The 27,603-nt window shown below is 39.5% G+C and overlaps 1 protein-coding gene across 2 annotated transcripts in view; it reads right to left on the bottom strand.

Annotated features, from left to right (window-relative positions):
* The window catches only part of PIK3C2G (phosphatidylinositol-4-phosphate 3-kinase catalytic subunit type 2 gamma), a 210,664-nt gene extending 185,244 nt beyond the window's left edge, over positions 1 to 25,420 (bottom strand). The window contains exons 1-6 of one of the 2 annotated variants that reach the window (XM_064459408.1): positions 24,849 to 25,420; positions 22,182 to 22,333; positions 15,557 to 16,310; positions 9,692 to 9,774; positions 6,026 to 6,183; positions 1,623 to 1,734 (exon numbers count right to left, since the gene is read on the bottom strand). In XM_064459408.1, coding sequence (XP_064315478.1) covers positions 1,623 to 1,734; positions 6,026 to 6,183; positions 9,692 to 9,774; positions 15,557 to 16,213 — 1,010 coding nt within the window. In that variant the 5' untranslated portion in view covers positions 16,214 to 16,310; positions 22,182 to 22,333; positions 24,849 to 25,420. Of the gene's footprint in view, positions 1 to 1,622; positions 1,735 to 6,025; positions 6,184 to 9,691; positions 9,775 to 15,556; positions 16,311 to 18,572; positions 18,647 to 22,181; positions 22,334 to 24,848 lie in introns of those variants that run through there. The other variant, XM_064459416.1, reaches the window with a different exon arrangement.
* Positions 25,421 to 27,603: the final 2,183 nt, after the last annotated feature.

Raw genomic sequence — 27,603 nt, 5'->3', positions numbered from 1 at the left:
AAATTTCAGATACAGGCCTCTGATGAAAAGGCAGAAGAAAGGGAGCTGAAAGTACGGCATAGTATAGAATTACAAGCTGCTGAGGCCAGAAGTGCAGCTCGGTGCTTTCTGCATGGCAGTGAAGAGGAAAAGGAAAAAAGGCCGAGAACATTACTGGCCGTGATTCACTGCTAATGAAACGTGCAGAGATTCTGCAAGGGCAGGAATTTAAACAGTCCACTATTGATGCGTTCTTCCCAAGAGTGAAAATAAAACTCTTTAGAACATACTGTACACTGTACTGAAACACACTGAGCTCACCCTCAATACAATGACTCATTACTTCCATTTTCTTTAGCAATTAGTTTGAAATGAGAAGAGACTAGAAAGTAAAAAAAGCCCTGGCCTTCTTATGCAATTAACAGATCTATGTATGACCTGATTCTCTGCTCAGCGGTTCCAGCATTGTAATGGTTTGCACAGTGCTCTGCTGTACCACCTCCTGCTTTATGGAGAAATGAACAAGAGTTGGCTCAGAAATGTTGAAGCCTCCATCTTCAGTTGCAAAGCATAATTCACCATGAACGTCTGAACGTTTGACTTGCATACCTGTGTAAGAGTAGAGGTGTCTAAGCTGGCTGTAGAGCAAAGCTAATTTACACAGTGTGACACTTGCTTTCACAACTACATTACTTTCATTAGTCAGGCTGACTTGCTTTGGGCTAGTTCAGGTAATCTTTATGCCGTACTGCAAATATGACTGCTTCTAAAAATTTCCCTTTCAATTATAGACGTATACTATTTTATCTAACACTTTTTAAGTCTCTAACAGATGAGCTATGACTCCTGCAGTGCCAACTTAACGTGTTACCAGAGAACTGCAAGCTTCTCCCCTTCTGCTGAAAGTCACTGTCCCTACAGCACAGCTGACAAGAGCCTGCACTTTAGCTGCTTCAACACAAAATCTGCTCACTTTTGCTGACAGCTGAATTTAAGCTGCCAGAGGGCAAGAAACAACTAGCTGAGTCCAGTAATACTTTCAACCACCACAAGAGTTTACTTGAATTAATGTGAATCAGAGCATTTACTGCCTTACTTGTAGACTACATACATTTAGAAAGACCTGTTTGTATGCATAATGTGTTTTTCTTCAACTCGCAGTCAGTACCAAAGTGCTGACTTCATTTGCTTTACTACTGTTGCAACTGGATGTGAAGAAAAATCACCTGCTCTGCAGCTGTATAGTATGGTTTCTCCTCTCTCTGGTGATTTCCCCCTTTGGGGATTTGCATACCCCCTCATGCTTATAAGAATCCTATGAGGTACTGGAAGTAACAGCATTCTTCTATTATGGAAGAGAAAGACCAGAAGGACAATGGAGTGAGACAAATTATTCAAGGCTGCACAAAGCTTATATAAAGGAGCCAGGATTCGAATCCTTCCATTAGAGCACGCTACCATCTCTGTAGAAAAGAAGTACCACATGTTCCAGGAGTTTCAGAAACTATGCCTTAAGTGTTTGGAACATAATACTCTAACTCTCCCTATGATTCTGTTTACATGGCATGGAAGCAGAGTGCATTAAATGCACAGCTTATATCACACAATACATACCCAATACCGTCTCTTAATGAGGTACTTACTTTTGTAAGAATTCATCAGACCCGCAAACACTTAGAAGACATTCCTCCTGGACTGGGTATCGATTTGTGCAATGGAGGATCTCTACAATTAAGTCATGAGTAATACAGCCAGCTGTAAATAAAGATAGCAAGACAAATTAATAGTAGCTTGCTAAAGAATTCCAGGCTAGATGCTTGAGGAAAGAAAATAAGAATTTCTTTGTAATTCCTAACTATTGCTGCAGACTAGCTCCATCAAGAGGAATTAGATCAAGCCACACCTGATTATTTTTTTTATTTTGCTTCAGATACTCTATAACAAATCACAGAATCCATGTCCATTTGGAGGGAATTAGCAATTTGTTAGCTAGCTGGAATTAAGAGCTGAACAACTCTCCCAAGCAGAAAGGAAGAGACAAATGGCAATTTTGGTTTTTTTAATAATTTTCCTGATTAATATTTTGGTACATTTCCCATGTGTGGACATGGCCTGATACAAAAGTTGACTCTGTTGCCACTCATGACACAAGAAGTCTCCAACTTTACTTGTTACTGTTTTTGCTGTGCACACCTGTTTAGCCATAACCAATAAGTAGATGCATTTCATATATATATAATGTAGTAGTATTATTTAATATTATGTAGAGTGACATTATACTAGCATATATTATATAATATATTGTATATATAATATTACATATAATGCATATAAATTAAGAAATTCTATGTCAGTTTGTACAATCTGCTGTTCAGAAATACTCTAGAATTTTGAGATTTTTCCTCCAGTGCTACTTCAGTTTTGTAAGCCATTTTCCAACCCTGCCAATACACCTCCTCTCTGTCCATTTTAGAAAAAATGATCAAAAAATGGAAAAGAATAGCTGCATAATCTGGCAGTCAAATTGAAAACATGTCTGATAAATTTGGTCTTTACAGGCATGCAGGGCATAGTCCACCAGCGTTGATGCTTCAAGTCTGAGACACTTATCTTTAGCAGAAAAATATATCTGACTCTCTAATGAAAAGATTTCATATAATCTACTGAGATGGTTTTACAATGCAAAATAAGGTCCAGGCTTCCTCCACAATTCACATGCAATCTCATTGTCTGTAATTGGTAAGAGAAAAGCCAAAGTTGGTTCTCCTTTCAGTTTTATTGCTTCAAAATCAGCATCCATTAAGACTTCTTACTACAAGTTTTAAGTGAACTTTTTGATATAAAAAATGGAAACTACCTACAGTTAAATACAAATCCCCAAAAACTAAACATGTAACCTAGACTTGTGTGTTGACTAATTTACACTGTTCCAGGTTCAGACAAATGATTAAAAAAGAGCCTAACCAATGGTTTCATTGGGTTTAATGGTGTTCTGAATTTCCCAGTCACCCAGAGAAGCCAATTCATTCTGGCAAATCTGGTCCAGAGTTGCTCTGTTACTATTATAGAACAAACCTAGAAATGCAAAATTGGGTTTGCAGGAAATTTAAGAACTGAAAAACACTTCAGTGGACAGCAGACCTTTTTTTAGGGGTGGGAGCAGTGACAAAAAGGAAACTGAAATAAAACAGATTTTATTACTATAGATAGCTTAGGTTTTGTTTTGGTACGGTTTTCCCCAGTGAAAACCAAACGTGTCAATGGATTCAAAAGTTCCTTCTGAAAATTTTAATTTTCTTTGCAAAGTCATTTTTCATTTGCTATGAAAACCATTTTGATTAAATGTTTTCTACCAGTCATACTAGTTGTAAAAGTTTAGCCCTTTGACAACTCACTGTTTTAAGCAACACCTCAGAGCTGGTTTGACGTGTAACATGCAGTGCTTATTTGCTAAATTTATGCACACAAGAAAAAGGAGAATGGTACATAATCTTGAATTAAAATTGTAACATGCACTTCTTCAGGTCACTCATTGGAAGAAAACCTGAAACTTGCTAGTACCATTCATTTTCACTCCACAGATCCATTTTCCTTTCCTTGCTCTGCAGATGTTTTTGCATGAACAAACAATTCTTTGTGTTTTTTATGTTAGATGGGGCAAAAACGTATACTCCCTCCCTGTCTCCCCTCTTTGAATGTATCTTATTGTTTACTTAGCCTGTAAGCAAGTTTAGGATAGGGACTGTTTCTTATATCTCCTTCAGTCTTGGCTGTGCCTCCTAAAGCATTTTTGTAAATACAGTTATGCAGACCAAAAATCGAACACTCTTTTAAGGTGAACAATACTATATGACAAAATATTTGTCAGAAGTTCAGACTTATGCGTTACAGAGAATCCTTGCCTAGCTGACAGAGTTGCTGCAAATACTATTTTCTGGTCCAGGAGTCCAGAGATCTTCAGCCCTTCATTTCATGAAATCTGCAAAATACTGATCAAAGAATATCCTGAGTTGGAAGGGACCCACAAGAATCATCAAGTCCAGCTCCGGTCCCTGAACAGGACAACCCCAAAATTCACACCATGTATCTGTGGGCGATGTCCAAGTGCTTCTTGAATAACGTCAGGCTTGGTGCTGTGACTGCCTCCCTGGGGAGCCTGTTCCAGTGCTCCACCACCATCTGGGTGAAGAACCTTTTCCTAATATCCAACCTAAACCTCCTTGGCACGTCTTTCTACCATTCCCTTGGGTCCTATCACTGGTCACCAGAGAGAAGAGATCGGTGCTTGCCCCTCCTACTCCCCTTGTGAGGAAGCTGTAGACAGCAATGAGGTCTCCCTTCAGTCTCCTTTTCTCCAGGATGAACAAACCAAGTCACTTTAGCTGCTCCTCATACAGCTTGCCCTCTAAACCCTTCACCAACTTCATGGCCCTTGTCTGGACACTCTTTAGTAGCTTTGTATCATTAATGTACTGTGGCACCCAAAACTGCACACAGTACTTGAGGTGAGGCCGCACCAGCACAGAGTAGAGCGGGACAATCACCTCCCTCAACCGGCTGTGATGCAGTGCTTGATGCACCCCAGGACATGGTTGGCCCTATTCGCTGCCAGGGCACACTGTAGGCTCATGTTTAACTTGATGACAACCAGAACCCCCAGGTCCCTCTCCACAGAGCTGCTCTCTAGCCTCGTGTTCCCCACTCTGTATGTACATCCAGGGTTGCCGTGCCCCAGGTGCAAACTCCAGCACTTGCCGTTGTTAAACTTCATATGGTGGGTGATTGCCCAGCTCTCTAATTTGCCTAGATCTCTCTGCAGGGCCTCTCTGCCCTCAGGAGTGTCACCAGCTCTTCCCAATTCTGTGTCGACAACAAGCTTAATTAATATTCCTTCAAGTCCTGTGTCCAAGTAATTTATGAAGACATTAAAGAATACTGGCCCCAAGATGGATCCCTGTGGAACTCCACTAGTGATGGGCTGCCAGCCCAATGTAACCCCATTTACTATGACCCTTTGAGCCTGACTCATCAGCCAATTGCTCACCCACTGCACTGTGTGTTTATCCAGCTGTGTGCTGGGCATTTTGTCCAGGAGGGTACTGTGAGAGATGGTATTGAAAGCTTTACTAGAACCCAAAATATCACATTGACTGTCTTCCCTTGGTCAGCTAGGTGGGTGACCTTGTCATAGAAAGAAATTTAGTTTGTTAAGCAAGACTTTCCCCTCATGAACCCATGCTAGCTGGGACCAATGACTGCATTGTCTTTCAAGTGTTTTTCAGTAACTCCCAGAATAATCTTCTCCATAATTTTGCCAGGCACCGAAGTGAGACTGACAGGCCTGTAGTACTGGGGTCATCCCTGTTGCCCTTCTTGAAGATTGGGACAACATTTGCCAGCTTCCAGTCAACTGGGGCCTCTCCAGATTCCCAAGAACATTGAAAAATCATTGAGAGAGGTCTTGCTATGACATCAGCCAGCTCTTTAAGTACCCTTGGACAAATTTCATCAGGCCCCATCAACCTATAGGGATCCGCTGTAACAGCAAGTCCTGCACAAGTTTGGGGTTGACTGGGAGTTGATCGTTCACTCAGTGATGATTCAACCTACTACTTTGCCAGGCTTTCTAATAAATATGTAGATGCTCCAATACAAATAACCAAACTTGTACGAATAAAATGTTGAATTCAGAAACAGAGTCAAGGCTGTGAAAAGTTCCACAACTATATGGGGATTGCCCCTACACTTAAAATTAGGTACAAACTTAAATTCCTTCTGAATCAAAGTCTGAATGTTGGCCCATTTTGAGACTGCCAGAATTGGTCCCAATTTTGACTAAAGGAAATAGAGATCTATACATTAGCAACGTTTAATATTGAATGTGATTTTAATTTTACAGCAAATATGCAGAACATATTTGACCAAGTATGCACTCAAGACCCACATAAGCCTTGCCCTCCAAGTATCTTTCCAGATAACAAATGCATTTTGTAATCATCACCACGGAACTGAATCGTGGAAGGATATGGACACCTCAATCACTTACCATTTTGTGTAAGAATCAGAGGATGTAGTGAGGAATCTGTCCAAACGCTGATTCTGAACTTTGATTCACCAAGGATATGGCCTGGCAACCTTGTTGCAATACTCCAGATTCTCCCAGTGTTTGTCTTCAAGTCAAAGGCAGGATAGGCATTTCTTATTCTGAAAGGAATATGTGATGAAATTATGCCTAAATAGGTATGCTTTTCAGCAATATTATAAGAACAAAACAAAAATTCTACAAGATACCTATAATAATAGTACATAGAGAGCAGTTAGGAATAAAGTTTTGTGCAAACAGACGGGAAAATGGTAGCAACTCAAACTTTGTTTTCATGCATTAGTGAGATAACTACTTAAAAGATAGCATACATATATCTTTTACTTAATAGGAAAACCATCCGTAAAAACTTCATGAACTTCACAGAATCACTGCTGATCTTGACCTAGGTGAAACCAAAAGGAGTCTGAACACAGACTTCAGTGTACACTGAGCACAGTAGAAACAAGGGTGCTCAAATGTGCTTAAATAACAGAGTTTTAACATAAAACTAACCAAGAGTAGGTGCACAGACAGATACAACTAGGACAGCTGGTCAAAATTAATACAGGAACATGCTTTCTATGCAAAATCTTAAGAAGTCTCTATTTTCACAGTGCTCTAGACTCCAATGTGAAAACCTCATTACTAAAACCCTGGGTATTTATGTAAATGTCTGTAGAGAGCAATAACTGTTACACTCATTGAGTCCTTCTGATATACCATTACCTATAAAATATATTGCTGCTCCTCCTTCCAATTACTAAAGACTTACAGAAACTAATTCCTCCTGAGGTACCATTTCCTAATGAACACTGGTCACAGGTATTATGTGTGTCAGCTGAGATTAAACTTGCTTTTTAAGCAAATACACTTTGCAGCTGCAGGTAAGGGTACATATTGTACCAGCTGAAGCTTTACATTTCACTAATTGGCCTGAATATTTTAGTAGCTAAACTCAAACTTCCTGTACTAAGCATACTGCGTTCTTTTTCGTTTGTTAGTTCAAGAAACATTTTGTAGCTTCCGAGTTGGCAGTGCTTTATACCATCTCTGATTACAGTGTATTTTGAGCCATAGTTCTCTCACATAAAGTTCTTCATTACTGTGTTACCTCCTGCCTCAGGGCTGCCACCCAAGTCTCTTAAACAACAGTACAAACTACTCTTTTATGCCATGTACTTCTATAGCAGGAGAAGGAAAAACAGCCTAGGCTTCCAAAATTAATAATCCAATGAAGCAGCCCATTTCTTAAAATAAAAAGCCAGGGGGCATGGTGTTTCAGTGGGGTAGGAGAAAATGAGGCTTGACAATACCGCTAGTATGAGATAGATTTATACTCATAGTAAAAAATCATTATGCTACAGAGGCTGCTTTGGTGACCTATGTAGTTGATGTCAGTCTATTTTCTTTGCGAGGAAGGTACGCATAAAGCTTTCCCCTATCACCAAATTTACTCTTGTAACCTGTTTCTGTAAGAAGGCCAAGGACTGAATAAGACTGGAAACTTCACTACCTTTTCTCCAGCGTCAAATTAATGGGCTATGTACACACATGGGGCATGAATCACCTCCTCAACTTACTGGCAATCATTTCAAAACTAAGCAAACCTCATCTCCTTCCCTACCTCCACATTCTGTATATTTTAGGATAATGTGGGGACAGAAAATCAATTTTTATGTTTTTCAGATAAAAATGCATTCAGTTCCAGAAAGTGTTGCTCATTTATGGTCATCTATTATTTTCAAGTGATTAAAGGGCTTCTGGCCTGAGCAGGTGGGCAAAACGTGCCTATCGCAAAATTTTGAAATGTTAAGTCTTCGAAGGCATAACTTAAGTACTAGACAAGTATTACATGAAGAAAATCTTGTGCTACTTGCTTTCCGTGCTGCAGTAACTCACCACATGCAGGAAGTACTAACATTTATAGGCATTCACTATTTCACAGCATTTCATAATGCTATGGACTTCTCTCCGATGCAGAGCACATCCTTGAAGTCAGTAGGAGGTGAAGGAACTCTGCATCTTGCAGCATTGAACCCTGAGACTATCAGTTTGGCATCTTCTGGCATCAAATTCACTCTAGCATGTATTCGGAAGCCACCCATGGATGAACATTCAATATAGCTATGTCCATAATTGTAAGAGTAACCTGATAAAGGGATTTTGAAAACTGCTCTACAGTTGTGTACAATGAAATGTTTCAATTATAGATTGCTACGTGTACAAATATTACCTAGAGGAAAACATGATGGGTTTCTATTTGAGCTACCTGCTGGAGGTACAAGACTGCATGACACAGAGTTTGAATTATACATCTTGACTCTGATGTATAAAACTGCCAGTTATTGAGATTCTTTGGGGACTGGAAGGACGCTCATTTGGCAAGACTGAATATGTTCGTTATTTGCAAATTGATGATATTTGTTGGTCTTTTGTTTGCTGTGACATTTTGTCCTAAGAATGCTTTCCCATTTATTTGATAGAAGAAAAGCAAAGGTTGTTCTTATTTTATTTTTAAGGGTATTCATTAGTGATGCACACTAAACAAGTTACTGCAAAACAGGAATGGCTTAATTCTATTAATCTTTTTAGCCCTGTAAATAAACTCACTTATTCACCGAAAAATCAATAGAAAGCTTTTCCTATAATTAGAGTGCAAAATTAAATGTAGAATGTTTGGGCATTAAAAACATCTGAATATCCGAGAGAAAAGCCTGTCATGTGGAATGTGCCTTCATGAATCTGATGTTAGTAGAACTGGGTTTAGGTTCAGACTGATGAACTGTGGAAAAAAAGAAAACTGAGATGCATGTGAATGAGTATGTTTTGAAGTTGACCATATACCCCATAAGAATATATAATATATTCACTGTTAATTTCAGGGCAACATCAGACTGGATTTTTTTTTCCTTTTTAGAGAAGCAGGCTTGGCTGATTTTGAATACAGTCAATTCATTAAAGTCTAATTAAAAAAAAAAAGAAAGCAGTATTCCATTTTCCAAATACTTTTCTGGGGGGAAAAGCATGCATTTGTGCTAACAACTTGATAGTTGTTATCTACAAAGGAAAATGAATCTGCACAGATGGTCTAAAACCTTGTATTTCTTAGTGCTCTTGGATTTCAACATGATTTCTTTTTCCAAAAAAGATTAAGAAAGTAAAAAAAGTTCTATCCCACTAAGCCTGCTATTAACTGTAAGGGTAAACAATAACTAAAGAAGTTTTTGTCACTTGCTAAGTCTCACTTTTCATCATGACAGTATGCAGTAATTATGTTCTCAGTCAGTTCCTCCAATTCTTTTTTTTCCCGCTCTGAGCTACACAGGCACTAATATTGTCCAAGATAATGGCAGAAAATGGATCTTAACTTTCACACACTATAAACCATCAACACTGAACAGTTAAAAGTACTTATTACTGATAAAGGGGACAGCTAGGGGGTAAAATATTTTTTGAATTAACATCCCTTTGTGGATTTTAATCTTTAAACCAAAATTAGGAGCATTTCCATATTTAAGTTGATACTGGAATTATGGCACCGTTCAGGAATGCAGGGATAACCAATCCAATTAATATAAATAAGTGAAAAGTCATAGTTGGCTGAATAAAGTTTTTTTCATTACTTACTTCTCCACTGCATTGCAAAAAGCAACTGTGTTTTCATTACTTCCTTGATTTGCTTCAACCAGCTGGATAGACCAACCTGTAGCCTAAAGATACCAAATGACACCAGAAGAAACAGAGCTCAGTTATTTAAACAACAGAAGCAGAAGGAGCATAAGGCTAACCTTGCATTTGGTTCCATAAGAACTAACTTTCAGACCTTATCATCTCTCATCATCCCTCCCCTGACTCGATGGAGCTCCAAATAAGCACAAATAACCCCATTTTGACTGCACTCTAAATGCTTTCAGAGAAAAAACATAGTCACAAAGCATCAGCTACCCTGGGCTGAACAATTATTTTCCATCCCCCTGTGCAGAATATAAGGAATTCCAGACAAAGCTTTCAAAATTTACCTCGTGTCAGAGCACAGATAACTCCAAATGGAGATGATGTACGCTTAGTTTACAAAAGGGAGAGGGGACAAAATGAAGCTTATTCTGCAGTGGGTTTTAATCCTTATTTTCTCTCTTTCTGCCCTGGAAGGAAGTTCAGGATCCCTTCAGATTCCATAAACCTGTCAGGTAAGTCCCTAAGACAGATAACAGGAAGCCAGTGTATTCTGTTGAACATGAAAAACCCCAGATACTTTCTCTAAACTTGTAAAGCACAGATCTGAGCCACTATTTTGGGTCAAAGCACCCCCTTGTCTGTTTGCCATAGTACCCTTCGGTCAGAACATTACCTCCAGGAAAGAGCTTAACATTATGATATCTGCAAAGTCATTCTACTGTTGTAAATAGACGCTCAGCTGAGACACCAACTTTTAAATTCCTTCAGAAAGAGAACCAACTAATGACATGTCACAGAAGATGAAACTGAAATATGATAAAAGGTGCATTTTATCATTTTAATAATAATTTATATACACTTTATATGTAAATTTATAAAAACTAATAATAAAAATAAACAAAATTTAAGATTATTTTTTTCTGGACAAGGAAGTCCAATATGCATGAAAAGATGCAGGCTGGGAAATTTTAGTTACAGTTTAAAAGGTGGAATGAGTATAAAAGATAAAAGATGTGTTGGGAGCTGGCTAGTGGGGAGATCACAATGGCAGAACTGAAAGCTCAGAAGTTACAAACCTTTTATAGATACTATCAGTCTTGGGTCCCCTTGTATGTAGTATTTTCATTAACCACAATAGCACAAGCATTAGGAGAGTGCTTACGAAATTTAAAGATAATAAGAGGGGATCATCTATAAAGGGGAAATATTGAAATGTCTGATAGGAAAAACAATGGATAACCCTGGGGATTGAAATAAGAGAGTGAAATTAAATTTAGCAATACAGATTAGTAGACCATCACCCCCTTATTCTAAAGATTGCTGAAAAAGCTCCTTTAAAAGTCACTGAAAACATAGCACCTTCACTGGTTAATTTTTTTCCACCTTGGTTAGACACCTACATTACAATTTACTTCAGCAGAAATTAATAAGAAATTCTGGTGGGGGTTCAGTATTTAGAAATTATGAACTATTTGGTAACAGTAATGGCCTCTCAAAATCATGTAGTCAAAAAAAAACCCACAACACACACAAAAAAAACCCCACAAATAAACAATTCCTGATCACATTTACATCAGAGCATACAGTTTTACAAAAAGATATATTTGCAAGGCTGTAGGAAGTTTGCATCTGGGATGCTGTGTACCCCTACTTTCAGATGGAGGAATTCAATCTGGAACAAGCTCGGAGAGATATTGCTGTGTTTGTGGGTGAGCTCTAAAGCCAGGAGCAAAAGCACAGCAGGCAGGTAAAACTACAGCAGTTGTTGCAGCAGGGGTGCAAAGAGAGCCCAGAACCTGCACTGAAGGCTATGCAGTGGTGGTGCTGACATGCCAGAAGATGCAATCTTCATCATGAGGTGCAGAAACTACCCCTGTGGACAGCAGAAACTCTGACCCACACAGACTCCAGAGGAAGGATGCTGCAGCCCAGGTCCCTGGATGCAGGACTTGTTTGGTGCCCATCCCTGGGGCTGGGGATGGCAGTGGCCTCACTGGTGGGGCTGTGCTCTGGCTGTGGTGCTAGGTGCTGGTGAAGGAGCTGCAGGAGTTGATGAGCAGCCAGAAGGAGGAACAGCAGATTCACAGGGACTCTGCAGAGCTAAGGACCACCCGAGCCCTGTGCTGCAACGGAGAGACAACTTTAGACTACCCTACAGAAGCAGTGGATGGAGACTTACACAGGTGGGAAAGCTGGAAACCTGCTGCTTCCAGCAACACAAAAAGACTCCTTTTCCACCTGCAGGTCTGTCATTACAAAGCCAGGAGAGTGTCCTGGAAAAAGTGCATAGAAAAAGAGAGATAGTGGATAAATGAAAAGCTAAGAAAACTAGGCCACAGGTAAGAAAAGGTGATGCTGGGACACAACATGAATGGGACTGAAGATATTAAAAGAGCAAAGCTGCATTTGGGAACCAAGAAAGGAGGAACAGAGAGGAATTAAGCAAGGAGAGGGCCAAGACTGGGAAAGGACGATTGACTATGAGAACATGGGTATGGATCCTCAAGTTCATGGCTTGAAGAAGAATGTGATTATATAATTACTAAAGGATGGCAAAAAAGAGCTTGACAGACAAAGCTGGAATCTGGACCTTCTCCTGCAGGAGACAAGTAACACAGGAGCCCTCTGCCTCTCTGCGCCTTTGCTGGCAGCATTTCCAAGTGAATCCTAATGGCAAACATGCATCCTGTGTAGAGTAGTAATAGCCTACAGAGGGGAAACTAACATACCATTGCTAACTAATTTGAATTAGTTCTGGTGGCAGAGGTCTATGTAGTAGATATATGTTCCAACTCCATTGGTGAATCATGTGGATGAGGGATTTAGCTTTTTAATTTATCTTTTCAGGTGTCCAGAAACTTTAGTCTCTTCCCATTGCATATAAAGGGAAGATATTAGTTACATGATCACACATTATTTTTCTATAGGATTCCAGTCTCCACTCATTGCAAATATCTGAAAGTATACAGTGACTGAGACAGAGAATTGTGTATTGAGAGAAATGATGACAACAGGGATAAAGTAACAGAAGTCATTGTGTGTGATGGCATTAGTGTTGCCAGTTTGTCCCCCTCCCCCCAAGTTCCTCGGTTTAAAGGCCTCCTCACCAGGTTTGCCAGCCAAGTTTTGTTTCTAATATGAAGAAAATAAAACTTCTTTTCACAGGAATGTTATGAAGACAGTTTCTTTCGTATTTTTGAACATCTGACTTGGTGATGACACGGCTAGAGAAAATTAATGTTTCCTTTATTACACTGGACATATTTTGATTAGCAAACATTAAATACAGCCTAGAGCCATACAACTGCATCCAAGAGCTAAGGATCAGAATGACAGTATCATTTCAGCAATGTGAATATTTCATCTTGCATACCTATGACCTATCTTAATGTTAATCTCCACGTTTCAGCATCCTTTCCATTTCACTTTGTCTGGAGTCCTGGTTCTCATCTCCTACCACTCCGATGCATCATTTACTCATCCTGAACCTCACCAATCCAATCTGTTCTTTTTCTCTTTCTTTTGCTGTGGTGCTCCACTTTTCCAACCATTCTGACAGTCTTACTCGGCATCAGCCCTGTCACCCTGCAGACCTTATCTTTTCTAAAACTGCCAGCCCAGTAGCAATGAGTTACGCCTTCAGTGTCTTTTTTTTTTTTTACCCTTCCTTCTCTCAACTTTCTTTCATTTTTATTTTCACTTTCTTACCTTCTCAGGGTTTAGTTGCCAGCCCCTTGCCTTGGCTTTCTTTCTATCCTGACATGGCTGTTTCTCCCTGAAGGAATTCCTGTGACACACTGATTTTTCTGCTACAGATCAATTCTCTCCTCTCTCCCATTTTTTCCTCTTCTAACTAAACAGCTTGAATACTTCCCTGACTTAATCAAATCCTCCCACACATTTGATTGTAGTTGCCCTTGACTCGCTCATCTCTTCTCTTCCCTCCCCTATAATTCTCTCCTCCTCCATCACAAAAGTGTTTGTGCCTGTTCTTATATGTCTGCTTCTTCTAGCACCTTTTCTTCCCATATCACGATTTAATCTCCTCCTGCTCATTTGTATCCCACTATTTTCTGCTTTTCTCATGAGAAGGCTTGTTTTTTTCATCATGATGTCAGCATGCTTTAGTTTTCTTATTATAAGTAAAAGGCAACAACAACCTTTTGTCTCTCCACTTATTCATTCCTTCGTCTTTTGTATTTATAACTGAACTTCCAAAATGTAGTGCCCAGGATTATTCTTAAGAGTTACTTTCCTCAGATATATTCCCCGCACCCCACCTCTCCATCTGTCTGGGTCTGCATATGTTTACTTCTGTAGTTCTCCTTATTCACAGACATAGAAACAAGTCAGTCAAGTGTCTCTTCCCCTTTGCTTTATGACACTGTGATCACTGGGAGTTAAAAGCAGAAGGTGAACCTAAACTGTCTTTTAATATTCATGGTGCAGAGGTATCCTGTAGGCTATTTCAGGATTCCTATAATGATTCAGAATGCTAAAAAAGACTAGAGGAAAGGGAGGATTTATCATTTTCTTTTTCCTTCTCCCTGTCAGGATTTTGAAAGAAGGAAAGTGAGGAGAGATATAACATCAGAGAGAGTCATGGGAGTCCCGTAAGACATCGTTATTAAAAACAGCAAAGCCACGAATGGAGCTATGAACACCTGATAGAAGGAGAAAAAAAAGATAAAGTGTTTTCTTCAGAAAGACAGCTACACACCGAGTGTATGTCATAAGATCCAGCTTCTACAGTTATAGTATATATGTATATTTTTAGAAAATAATTACATATACACACGTAAGTGCATACAGAACATGGTGAAGGCAGGACATGGTATGCCTCATCTCTCAGGATCAGGATATGTCAGCCAAACTAGACACAGGGACAATAATCTGGCTCAACAGAAAAACAGGTTCAGTATAATGTATTGTTATTTTGAATCTTAGGTTTCATATCAGACCATACAGTTTTGTTACCTTATCTCTTTCAAACACATCTTACTCTACATTTCTGTACTTATGCATCTGTGGTAGTTTTACGGCTCAGTGAGTCTACTGGAGCATTCTAGACCATAATCGAGATTCTCTTCTGGTGTAAAATGGCAAGTCTCCATTAGAGTCTAATGGAGATACTTCATTTTATGCTAGGTGAGGAACTGGCCCTATTAGTTTAAAATGAAGTCTTTTTTGATAGGTAGATGTGTTGACATTTTAAGTATAAGTTGACATTTTAAGTATAAGTTGGTTAAACCATGAAGGAGGTAGGACACAGATCCTGCCAGTACAAAATCCTCATTAGCTAGCCAGAGTAGGCACATTCCCTTAAAAGTCATTTTATATGGTCTGCTGGGTTCTCTTCTGATATTAGAGTCAAAGAGGATGCTCAGAGGTTTTCATACTGTATAAAAAACTCTTAACTAATTATTACTGTTTGTTTGAGGGCATCTTCCTTGTAAAGATACAAAAATACTGTAGGAAATTCTGACTGCCAAGTAATCAAGTTACACAATTATTAGAAAATATACCTGACACTTCCCTGTATCTCTGTCTTTGGAAGTAGTAAAGACCAAATAAGAAGTGAATAAGAAGTCTCACAGTTGCTTTTGGCCAGCTGAATTGTAAGACATGAGGCAAAAACTCTCTACAGGAGCAAAAGCTTTTGCTTCCCCCAAGGCATAAATGCTTTCTTCTTCATCAGGTCTTTAAATCAAGTGCTTCTAATTCATGTTGCATCAGCATGAGTGAATACACAAAATGCAAGGACACAAACAAGAATAAAGAACTTTAAGCACTGTTAATATGAGAAAATGTAAATACCTCTTTGTCATGCCTAGAGCTTCTGGACCAGGTAGGTCCTACACCAGAACTTCTGGAAGTGTCGGTTAAACAGGCTTCCTCATTTCCACTTTCACCCCTCACTTCTTGTCCAAATGGATACTTGTCTAATGAAACGAGACATTGAGTGTCTATATTGCGAAAGCCTATCTGAAAACTCAGATTTGTGTTGCCTCTTTCCACATTTGAATCAAACACATTTGAAACTGGCGTTATACTATTCCCTCCATGTATTTCTCTTTCTTGACTGTAGGGGTAGGGATCCACCAGAGAGAAGCTGCTGTAATCAGATAGTAAAGAAGATCTGAAGCCAACTGTTGGTGACACTGCGCCTCGTTGCCAGTGAGAGATAGGACTTCCAGGGTAAAGTTCACCAGAAGCAACTAGAGGCTGACCACAAAATTGCTGGTCAGGCATATTCAGACCAAAGACATCTGATGGGAAAAAAATTTCTTCATGATGTGAATGTGATGAACCATAAAAAAAAAATTCATTGCTGACTTCATCAACTATTTGGTCGAATCCTAGGCGGACCTCTCCAGCAGAACCAGAATGATATACTGGGTAAGACGCTTGGTCCCCAGCCTGTCCTTCATGAAATTCATCGTGTGAGAAAGGCACTATCCCAAAGTATGCCATGGCTGATTCTTCTCTTCAGTCCAATTAATCCTCATGGAAGTCTTACAGTAGTTCCAAGGTCAAGAGAGTAATGTTCAGAACTGGATCTACATACCCACTGAAAGCAAGCACAGAATAAAAGTTAAACCCAAAAATCTCTAGTATAATGAAAGCAGTACACTTTGGCCTTTTTTTGCTTTAGAGTTTTCTCTACAGGGTGGAGATATTTTCTCAATCTGGAGCTTGAATATTCTTTTGCCTGATCCTTATTTCCAGACATTTATCATCATCATCATCATCCTGGACACCTAAATAATAGCAACAGGATGCCTGAAATGACTGATCTAAATACTAAAATACTTCTTATGATGAATATTAAAGAAAATGTTCATATTCTTTCCATTATTTTATACTTGTGTAGCACACTTAATGCAGGAATCGAAAACAAGCAGGTAGGAAAGATTCATATTATTTGTTGCTTTAACAGCAGTTTCATTCACATCTTCCTTTTTTTGCGCCTTAAATTTCTTCATATTCTACCACTTTTTTATCCTAGTGTAATCAGGTGAAGAAAAGTTAGGTCAAAGAATGTAGAAGACATGGATCTCCAATTAATATTCAGAACACTACACCCCAAAAGCTTTGATATGGCATATATAAAGGAAAACAAATGTCAATAAATAAAGTTCAGCCTTTTTTGTTTCTTTGTTTTTCAAAACAGATATCTCTTCAAAGCCTGATGTTGCATCGTTTTTCGTAAATTAACAGGCAAGGGCATGACCTTCTGTAGAAGCTCATCATCACGCTGTTACTAGCGAACTTCCTGATATCATTTTGGCATGTGCCAAGTAGTCCTATGGTTCAGATAGACAGCATGTACTGGAGGCTGCTGTCAGCAGGCATAAGGGTGTCTTTTGTAGGAAGAGAGCTTAGTTCTAAAACCAAAATCTATTCTGGGCCACTTGTCCTGAGGCCTTGGCCTGTTTCATCTACTGATACAGATGTAGCTTAAAAACACAAATGACATGGAATAGCAATACCACATAAAGTACACTGTTGTGCTGGGTACTTTATCACATAAAAGAAATAGAAACATCTGATTTAATAATCTAATAAAAAACGTATTCCCTAGCAGGAAAAAAAAAAAAAGCCACCGAGATGAAAAGTGTACTCAGAAATTGCTAAAGCTTAGCTCCACAAATAGCTTTTCCAATATGTCCCCAAGATCTATACTGTATTAGCTTAGATAACAGCGCCTTGCAATGAAAATCTATATCACAACAGAAGGTATTCATCACAACTTTATTTATTTTTGTTTTATTTGAAGTCAAACTCTAGGTGACATAAGCTCCTGTCACCCACAGTGAGGAATGAGAAGAGAAATGAAAAGTTAAATAGGCTGAAATGAAATCTCCAAGTTAGAGGCTGAACTACTCTTTCAAGCACTCAACTTAGTGATTCCACGTGTTTTGTGCTTTGGTTCGCTTTAACTGTGCTGAAAAAAAAAAAAAAAAAAGGCATTTCTGAAATTACATTAAGCCAGATAACCAAAATGATGCATAATATTTTGAATGGTGATCTAAGCATGAACTTCAATTATAGAGTTGCTGTAATACTGTAATGCTGTAATGCTATAATACTACAGAGAGCCTGGCAGGGAGCAGAAACTTGTACAGCACAGGAGCACCACATCTTTTTTATATAGTCTTGCATTTAAAACTACCCATTTAGATTGGAAACTCAGCATGGCATGCTGTAAATCTCAGTGGTTTAATTTTTACCTTCTAGTTAGGTTAGTAAGACTAGGCTCTGTATTTGGGCCAACTCCTTTTTGAAACAGCATAAAAGTCCAGGAAAGGATTTGACTCTTTGCCAGCCACTATTACTCCATTTGAATCATGCAACATGCATCAATTACACTGAATTTTCAAAAAATCACTAACGAGACAAAATTTATAATGCATTAAAAAAGAAAAATAAGGTTAAGTTTTTAGGTTCCTTTGCTTTGTAGTTTCTGAATTCACATTGTGGGGGGTTTTGCTTTCTTTCTCCTATAGCTATGAAGCCCTCCTTTTCCTTTTAAACGACAGATGTTTTCACATAATCATGTGGTTTTGGGATCAGGGGTTTTAAGGGAGAATCCTTAAATACTGTAAAATATTCACTACAGATCAAGAGACTTGACAGCGTTGCCCAATGCTCACAACTTTGTAGATGCCGTCCAAGCACATGAAAGTATTTTCCTTACTTCAGCGTGCACATGCATTCTAGTATAAAAGCTTGGTGCACTGGGGGCTCAAGTTTCCCTTTTTACCAGAAGCCAGGGGGAGACAACTGGGCCACTTGCTAAGTGGTAAGAATATTTGTTGCAACCCCTTACCTGCAATACATAATTTGTTAGAAGAATACGCAGCCTCCTATGTCTTCCTGTTCACAGACACGTTTAGATCACCTATGTGCTTTCAGATGAAGGGGGTGTAACCGTTTCGTCAGAAGCTTTCCTTCCTGTTTAACCGGTTTACTGAGGTAATGATTCTTTCCCACACCTTCCTTCAGGGAAATTTCAAACAGCAGTAACAATAAAAAGGTAACAGCTTATCTGTTCTCTTTCTCAATTTGGGAACCCAACCTTTCTTTTTTTTTAACATGGTGGTAGATGATCTCACACTTTCAGTACAAGTATCAAACATGCTTAAAATAAAAAGACAGCTTCTCCAAAGGAAAGACTTGCTTCTTAGAACAGCTTCTGCACAAGAACAGGATTAAGACATTTTATGCTACTTCACCTTCACGCAGCCTCTTCCCCCCTGTGCTAGTGGTGCATGCTCTGAAAGGAGCTCCTAGCTCTGCTCACAGGAGAAGGGAATGGTACAAATCTTGCATGGCAGAGAGGCTCTCTGGCTTTGGCTTCTCAGTATGCAGAGCTGGGATAGTCTAATGGGGGAAGAACTGCCCTTATGCTGGGATATTTCCCGAAGACCGATGAGCCTTGCCCCTTTGCAAAGGTCTGCTGAAGAGCTGGAGTAAATACAGCACTGGTCACAAACATCTTCCTAGACCTCAAGAAGCCCAGGACCCTCCATAAAAGGGAGCAGCAAAGGCTGCTCCAGGCACAACACAGAGGCAGTTCCCTTGGGGACTATCTGCCTCCACACTTCATACCATTCCTTAAAAAGGTATAAATTGCTCCACTGAAGTGGCTATTCAGAATTCACACGAAATCTCAATCCTAGTCTTCTTCAAGGTTGTTACCGGCAGGAAAATATCCTCAAAAATAGTGAGGGAGTCAGTAACAATAAAACAACATTTGTTATAAAAAGCCATGCCATAAGACTGAATAGATTAGGATACAGCATTTAAAGTTAATAATTAATCTCAGATATCTTATAGCTGATAAACTGAATGAAGTAATACTTACTTAAAGCATTACAGGGAAAACTTTGCCCTTCAAAGTATAGCAAAAAGCTGTCAATGATATCATTGTGATTTAAAAGCGGTTAGCCAAGGACAAAACTTATTTCAGTTGTGAAAGGTGATGCATTTTTTGTCATATATTCTCCAGCCCTTAAAATGTCAACTTGCTCCACAAACTATTGGTGGCATTTGTGCTGTACTGTAGGCATTACCAGTGATTACTGTGAAGTGATCCTGAGAGCGAGGAACACACCAATTTTAGGAGCTGCCATTTCAGAGTTTATGGCAGTGTGATGTTGCTTCATCTCACAGTGGCTGGACACATTAAAAGGAGGAGGATCAAGAAAACAGAGGAAATATGCATGGGAAGAGCTCATCATTTCAGGCAAACACAGAAGTCTATATGTGTAGTATGGACTAGGCTGGGACACGTGCCCCTCTCTCCCCACAGAGATCTCCAGGAGAAGGTTATGAAGGTTTTTCTTGGGAAACTCTGAATATTTTCAGGATTTTATTAGGCTTTTAAGGTGGCCACTATTTTTCTGTTTTCTGTTTCGCATCGAAGTAGAAGGCAGGAAACTGCTGAGTCACTTTCTACCCTAATTCCTCCTAGAACTACCAAGAATTGTCTCCTCCTCTTTTGCTGGCATGTGGGACAAAATCTCCAGACACAAAGAAAACTGGATACTCCCTGGGATGCCTCCTTTCCTTCTTATAGATATTCTCGCTGCTCCACCAGCCGGCAGGAGCCTACATCTCACTCAGATTAAAGACTAATCATGTATTTGATTTAGCAACGTGTGAGCGTGCTGGTATGAGCTAGGTCTGATAAAAAGCTATGGGTAAAGGGCTGGCGAAATAGTTGCTTTAAAACACCCCAAGATGAAAAACAGCATCTTCAGCAGGCTTTTGCTCTCAGTGTTGCTTCACACCCAGCTTAGAGCTTTCCCAAAACACAACCTTGCATCTGAAGCCTTAAGGCTTTGAGTAATAACATGTTTGCAAAGGGAACGCAGCAAAGTGTTTCAGCAATCCGTGGGGCCAGAAAACTGGCTAAACAGAGCCGGTGAGGAAATTGCTCCCTTTCATAACACATCCAGCCATCTATGTTACTATTCTCCAGTGCCACCTACCGTCATTTCCACAAAACTGTGAGGCAAGGAACAGAGATCACCGTGTCAAGCACGGAGGCAATTAAACTGTATATCTGGCTGCAGGGAATGTCATCGTATCTGTCATCATCGCTGATAAATATGGCCCCTGTCAGAAGGTTGCCCTTTATGGGAAAGATTCATGACTGTTGAGATCCCGCTTGAACAGGGTGTGATACTACTTCTCTTAGACAAGTGCTCCAAATTACTGCTGCACCAAAGCAATGACAAGGTATCGGCAAAACTACATGGGTGCAATAGGATTTTCCCATGTGCAGGTGAAAACAAAGTGATCAGTGTCAAGATTTTGTTGTGTTTAAGCAGCAGATGAACAAGAATTCTGGTAACAAAAAGATGTTGAGATCTGGGTTTTTGTATTATAGGCCCTTATTTCTTTCTCACTTACAAGCTTCATTGAGCAGGGATTGTCTAGTAAAACCCAGAGGAGTAGATGCTGCTGGACAAAGAAAATAAGAGTTGCAATAAACAGAATACAGTGGTTGAATCATCGTCAAATCATTCATCAGTAAAGCAGACATTTGCTATAAAGGGCAAAAAGGACTTTTCAATTCTGAAAACACTCCTCACCCTCTACTTGCTCACACAAAACAGAACAATTCAGGGAAAGGACAAAGAGAGAAGAGGAGGGGGAGGGAAGCAAAGTTTCACTTTTCCAAGAAAAATAGGTAGAAAACATGTTTTGCATAGAAAATATTTTCACAGGCTCTGCTGACACCTACCTATAATAGACAAAGTTACTAAGTTACCAACACCCTCCTGGGCTTTGAAATATGTTGTTGTGAAATACCAACCTCCACAGTCCGCACACACAGACTGCAAAGCTAGCCATGACTAAATGTAGGCTACGGATTTTAATCGCTCCTTTTATTTGAACGTCTTTTGTACTTTGATCCTCTGAAAGGAACAGCACACTTTACCGGAGTTGTTTCTGGCAGAAAAAAATTACTCCAGCTTTTAAAATAATCAAATTGCTGAGAAAAATTAAGTGCTGAAGTGGAAAACAGTCTTATCGCAAACATCTTAAAATTCAGAGTTAAAGTAAGATAAGCAGGCAGATTTTTATGTGTATACACATGTACACACATGCTCTCAGATATGTATGCTTATATATATGTATGTGAACATACATATATATGCATACATGCATATATATGTGTGTATATTTATATGTATATGTAAATCTGTCTATAAAAGCCTAATATGTGTGTATACATACATATAAAAGCCTAATAAACACTAAGTGACCCAAGAAAAGAGCTTAAATGCTACAGAAACGAAGTGAAGCCACAGGTTTCAGCAGCGAGCGTCAAACACCCCAAAGCTAAGGACTGCTTAAAGCCAAAGCTCTTGTTCACACGACTTTACAAATTTCACTTTGTGCTGTTTTCTTCCATTTCTCTTACCTTCTGTGATTTTTTTCCACTGTTTTCTTATGCTATTCTTTTCAGCTCCCCTCCAGTGTGCCTCCTCAATGGCTTTCTGTGAAATTCAGCTTTGTCATTCCAGTGTATTCAATAGGGTTTGTTGACCTTCCAGAAATTCTTCATATCATAGACTGTACAAATATATAAAAAAAACAGTCTTGTGATACTAGCACACTGTTAAGACAAACTCCCTAGCCATTACAGCAGGTTGTTTTCCTGATGGAAAATTTAGTGAGCTGGCTCATCACCATTCCTAAAACTCCCTCCTGTTGCAGCTCATGGTGCATGGGGCTCTACAGAATTTCTAGAGTGGAAGGAGGGCAGAGAACACCCCAAAGCACAGAGCTCAGCCTCTGGCAGACCTGAGCTGGGGTGACAGAGCCAGGGTGATTTTCCTATTGTATCCCATCCATGCTGCCTCAGGGAGCTGTTAATATTATGATTGCCTTGAAGAGGACCTAAGTTAAGTATGGCTTTAAATTCAGCTCCTAAGTGACCACATAAAAAGGAAGAGGAAACGGTAATAAGGACGCACTTGCACTCCTTGTTGGGTTTGCTGTGTGTGGACCTTTGGTTCACATGATGTATCAGCTCAGTCACTTGTTCAGTATTCAGATGAAGTAGTAGGACTGAGTCTTGTTCTCTTACTGATGCCATGGGTACCTTCAGTGAAAGCAATGAAATTATAAAACTTTATACTAGGTTTATCCTATAAACCAGTATATACAATACTGTAAGCAACTATATGCTGTAAACCTAGTATAACATCTGAATCAGCTCTACAGTCTTTATCAAAACAACTGAATTAATAATTCTTTAAGCATAAAAATACAGGCATCTAAAGCCAAAACAACATCTTACTTACACAGTATCAACCTTGTCTCAATTTGCCTTTCCACAAAGACACTTGCTTACATTTGCAATAGTGCACATACTGCAGTGCCACAACATCTTAAATAATCCAATATTTCTGTTCTTTCCCTGAACTTCTCCTACATGGGTAACTTCTTACATCTGTCTTCCGACTTTAATCTCACTGTCATAATTGCTCACAGTACAGCTGAAACACTCGCTTTAAAAAAAAAAAAAACCAAACCAGCATGGCTTTTACAAAAAAATAGTTCATGGGTGTATATATAATTTTAAACCAACTGAACAGCATTCCTTATATGCAATTCAGGATATAAAGCATCTGCTTAGATAGCTAATTTGGCTGCATACTTAGGTTGCCTATGCATGCCAGCAAAACATTCATTACTGTTTTCATTAAAACTTTACCTGCAGCATGAAACCCAACAATAATTTACTTGAGTTTTCACATAAATAATGCAAAGGGACTGCTTACCTGCAATAAAACATATTTCTGCAAACTGCTATGTGAAATTAAGCTCACAGCAGCCCTCCACCACAATTAGAACAGCCCTTGAATGAATGGCTGGCAAAGAGATACTTGCAGCGCTAAGAAAACAGATTCATCTATCACCCCAAAGCACCTTCCCATCAATGGTACCCGCACAGATTATTCTTACAATAGCAACTGCGCTGTGCTGTGTCAGGTCCTGTGCTAGCCTGCTCATGGTTTTGCTAATGATGTTTTCATATTTACGATCCAGGGGAGCAAAGGGAAGTCCCTGTTCACTAGACCTGTAGAATTAAAGAGGTGAGGTGCATCCACTGGGGCTTGGCAAGATCCTTGCACCACAGCACTTCTGCAGCAATAAACGTACACCCTACTCAGTGATACCAAAGGTACTCATCCCATGCACTAACCCTGACTTAGATTTGTGTTCTGCCTTGCACTATTTTGGGCAGCCTAGGCAAGCCTTATTGTTTCTGCTCTGATGGCCTCCCCACCTTGCTCTGCCTTCCTTTCAAGTACAGGAATAAATCAATGCCAGGAAGGGAGTCAGCAGCACCATGCTTCACATCAGAGGTAAGCTCCTACACTCATACAATCAGGGGTGAACTGCGAGGCCCAGGCAGGGAGGGCAAGAGAAAATTGTGCTGAAGTAGGGATACCTCAGGGGAAGATAAAGGAGAAACATCTAGTATCGATGCACAATGGCCTCTACAGGTGGCTGGTATCTTCCAGGGTCAGGTTCCCAGCTCAAAATGTGATCAGATCATCTGGCAAGCATTGGATTAGGAAAGGAAGAAAGAAAAGTAAGAGAGTGCTCTACTCATCCCCACCCATTCAACAGCCCATTAAAACCCCTCATTCAAAAAGTTCCATAGTCTCTACACAGACAGTAATTTCTTGTACTTTTGGGTGGGGGGTGACAAGGTAACTACTATAAAAGAAATAAGTAGTGCCATCCATCACCATGGCCTGCAAGATGGCCAAAACCACCATGCACTGATGACCTGAATACAGATAGGGAGAGGCATACTTTTCACCAGTTGCCGGGAGAAGTGAAAAAACAGGAAGCTTTGGGATTAAGTACACTCCCTACATTCAGCAGTGATGTCTTGTCACCCTTGCCTCACCAGCCTATACCAAGCTCACTTCACTCTTGTGGTTCATGTAAAATAAGAAATCTCAGTTTAGAAGAAGTTTTAGACTGAGGGTGGTGACACTGTTAAGAAGATATACATCACAAGCAGCACAACCATCTCCTTTCTTTCCCAAGGAAGCGCTGAACTTACCAGATCCATCTGATCCTAAGCATGGGAACACCAGACTGCTCCTTCCAGTTCTGGCAGCATCAGTGTGGGAGCTGTCCTGTTGCAAAGCTCTGAGCCTGGGCACCTGACTGCAAACCTGCAGCATTCAGGTCAAACATGAGCCTGGGGTATGCCTAAAAGCAAAAGAATACAGAACTCTGTCATTCTGGGTTTTCATTAAGGGCTGATTGTTTTTTTGGAGGAGGAGGGGACTAGAGATTCAGAACATAAGACAGAGCAATTAGACCCCATACGGCAAGTGTCTCAAAAAAAAAAAAAAAGAAAAGGAGAAACAAGGAAGTTTAAATACACCTGACATTCAGGTGCAGAGGTGCCATCTCAGAAGGCTGCACTGCAAGCGTCCAGGACACAGTCTAAAATAATCTATCATGTTGTACCACAGTAACATGCCCTTTCTTTGAGGCTTAGTGTCACAGCATAGCCGTGAAAAAAAAAAATCTCTACTGGAATTTAAGAATATAACTATGGTTTATCCTGATATTAAAATAAATCTCATCCACAGAACTCCTTGAACATCTACACTTACTTCTGACTGCCTCAATTAACTGTGCCATGCCTACATTACAGCAGCAAGTCCAGGAAAAATCCAGACATCCTAGACTGAAACTGGAGCCCACTCCTAATACACTGTTCATGTCTGCAGCAGACTAGGAATAGCTATCTCATTCTTCGCTTGGTTGATCTACTTTTATATCCTTGATTCAAACAGAGTTATGCAAACTTCATGTTTGCTATCAGGCTATGAAGAAGCCTATTGTAACTAGGATATGGTTTTCTTAGATGTAAATGCACATGCAAAATAGAAAGAGCTTTGATATTGAGATTTTTTCCCCCTGAGGTTCAAGTATTTTATCTTTTTAATAATATTCCATTTTCCTGTTGCACTTTCACTTTTAAAACATCTTTTATATTAGCTCCAAGTATTATAATTCCTTCAAAATTCCTCTGGAGGGCACTATTACCATAACTATACAATTAGCTACAGATGGATGTAATAGAGATAAACACTAAATAGCCTTGTTGGCAGGAGGCAGAGTGTCTTTTAACCAAGACAGCTTCTTTACTGCTGCCTGGCTTTTTACTCTGGTTTAGAGGATATGGGAAATCTTAGCTACAAAGAGGGAATTTAGAAATTATTACTGTAAAGGTTTTGTTCTGCAAAAAGGTTGTGTGAGTTTAGGAATTTTTTTTCCTCAGTCATCATCTTTGTTAGCAAGTACTAGAGGTTGGTATATCCTTCAAAAGCTTTGCAAAAGTGATATTCCCAAGGCACAGCATGACTTGTGACACTTGGGGTTGGGAAGGGATGGAGGAAGTGATTATCTCGCAGACTCTTCCTGTTCTCTGTGGCCACTCCTGTATCCTTGAGGCTGGACCAGCTGCTCTAAGACCTGTACTCCACTCTCCTCCATTCACCAGAGCTGCCCTGTTCCACAGTGCAGAGCAAGATCAACTATTCCTCCATGATTCAGAAAAGCCTGTCCAACACAAAGAGAGGGAAGGATAATATTTTGGAGCCAGGAAAGAGATTGTGACATACCAGGGTTTCGTAGTAGCTGCATGTTTTTGAGAACTGAGAAGGAAATCAGAAATAAGCCTCACAGTTCATAGGAAATTTTTTTTGAAAACAGGATGAAGTCATAAAAGCTTGGGAAGGTCAACTTTAAAGCAAACACGTATGCCTATTTCGGTCGCCCTCTTGTGATCACGCAGTATATAGCATGACCATTTTATCTGCTTTGAAATTTTGTAGGGTAAACCAGAGATGAACTGCAATCCTCAGAGTCAGGTTTTGAGGGTTTGTTTTCTGCCCCCTGCACCTTCTGGGAAACATCATAATTATGGACAAAAAATATTTTCTTTACTTAGATTTTACTACTTGGCTTGCTTTTTTTTTTTGGTTTTTTTTTTTCTTTGATGACCTGCACTTGTAGTTGTTTCATCTACTTTCCAATTAGACTAGAAAGTATTCATGTAGGTGCAATACTTGTGTGAGACGTTATAACAGTGATGATGGTCTTGGGATACTATATAATATAGAAGAAAATGACACTGATATAACGTGTTTCTAATTAGGCCACCAAGCAAAAAAATAAGAGTAAAGGGTATATTTCACTTATGACAGGAATTACATATAACAAACTAATATTATTGAGAAAGAATCAGCAAATACAACTAGAATTAAAAATATTAGAATAAAAACAAATAAAGGTTTTGAATTCACTACTTGTGAATTTAAGGTTGGATCTGCATTGATATTTTCATTAGTAAAAATTTTCCTTGCTCTTTTTCATTGATGCCCTACCCATTTCAACCAGAATGCTCTGTTATTAATTATCACATAATTCAAAGACAGTCCCCACGCTTGTGTTTTATTTCAGGATCTTTCCTTCTTCCTGACATCTGCATTGCCACACTGAACACTGAACTGCCACAGCTTCTCCTCCTAATCACTAGCCTTCAATAGCAATTGAAGCATTTTGTTTTAGATTAAAAGATTTTTTAAAACATAAAAATGAATGACATGAACTTTTCAAATAAATGTAAGCGGGAGAAAAAAAAAAAAGATAGGTCAGATTTTGGGTATACCAACCTTGACATTGTCCTTTTACAGTACTCCCCAGGCAGCTTTAACTTTTGCAACCAGCACTCAAGCAGCCGCTCACCCTAGGGCCCAGTCAGCTTGGCAGGATGACAGAGGTCAGCATTTCACATG

Source organism: Phalacrocorax carbo, chromosome 1, assembly GCF_963921805.1.
Source record: "Phalacrocorax carbo chromosome 1, bPhaCar2.1, whole genome shotgun sequence".
Classification (NCBI taxonomy): Eukaryota; Metazoa; Chordata; class Aves; order Suliformes; family Phalacrocoracidae; genus Phalacrocorax; species Phalacrocorax carbo.
The sequence above is the reverse complement of the archived record's forward strand: the minus strand, read 5'-3'. Positions and strand labels throughout refer to the sequence as shown.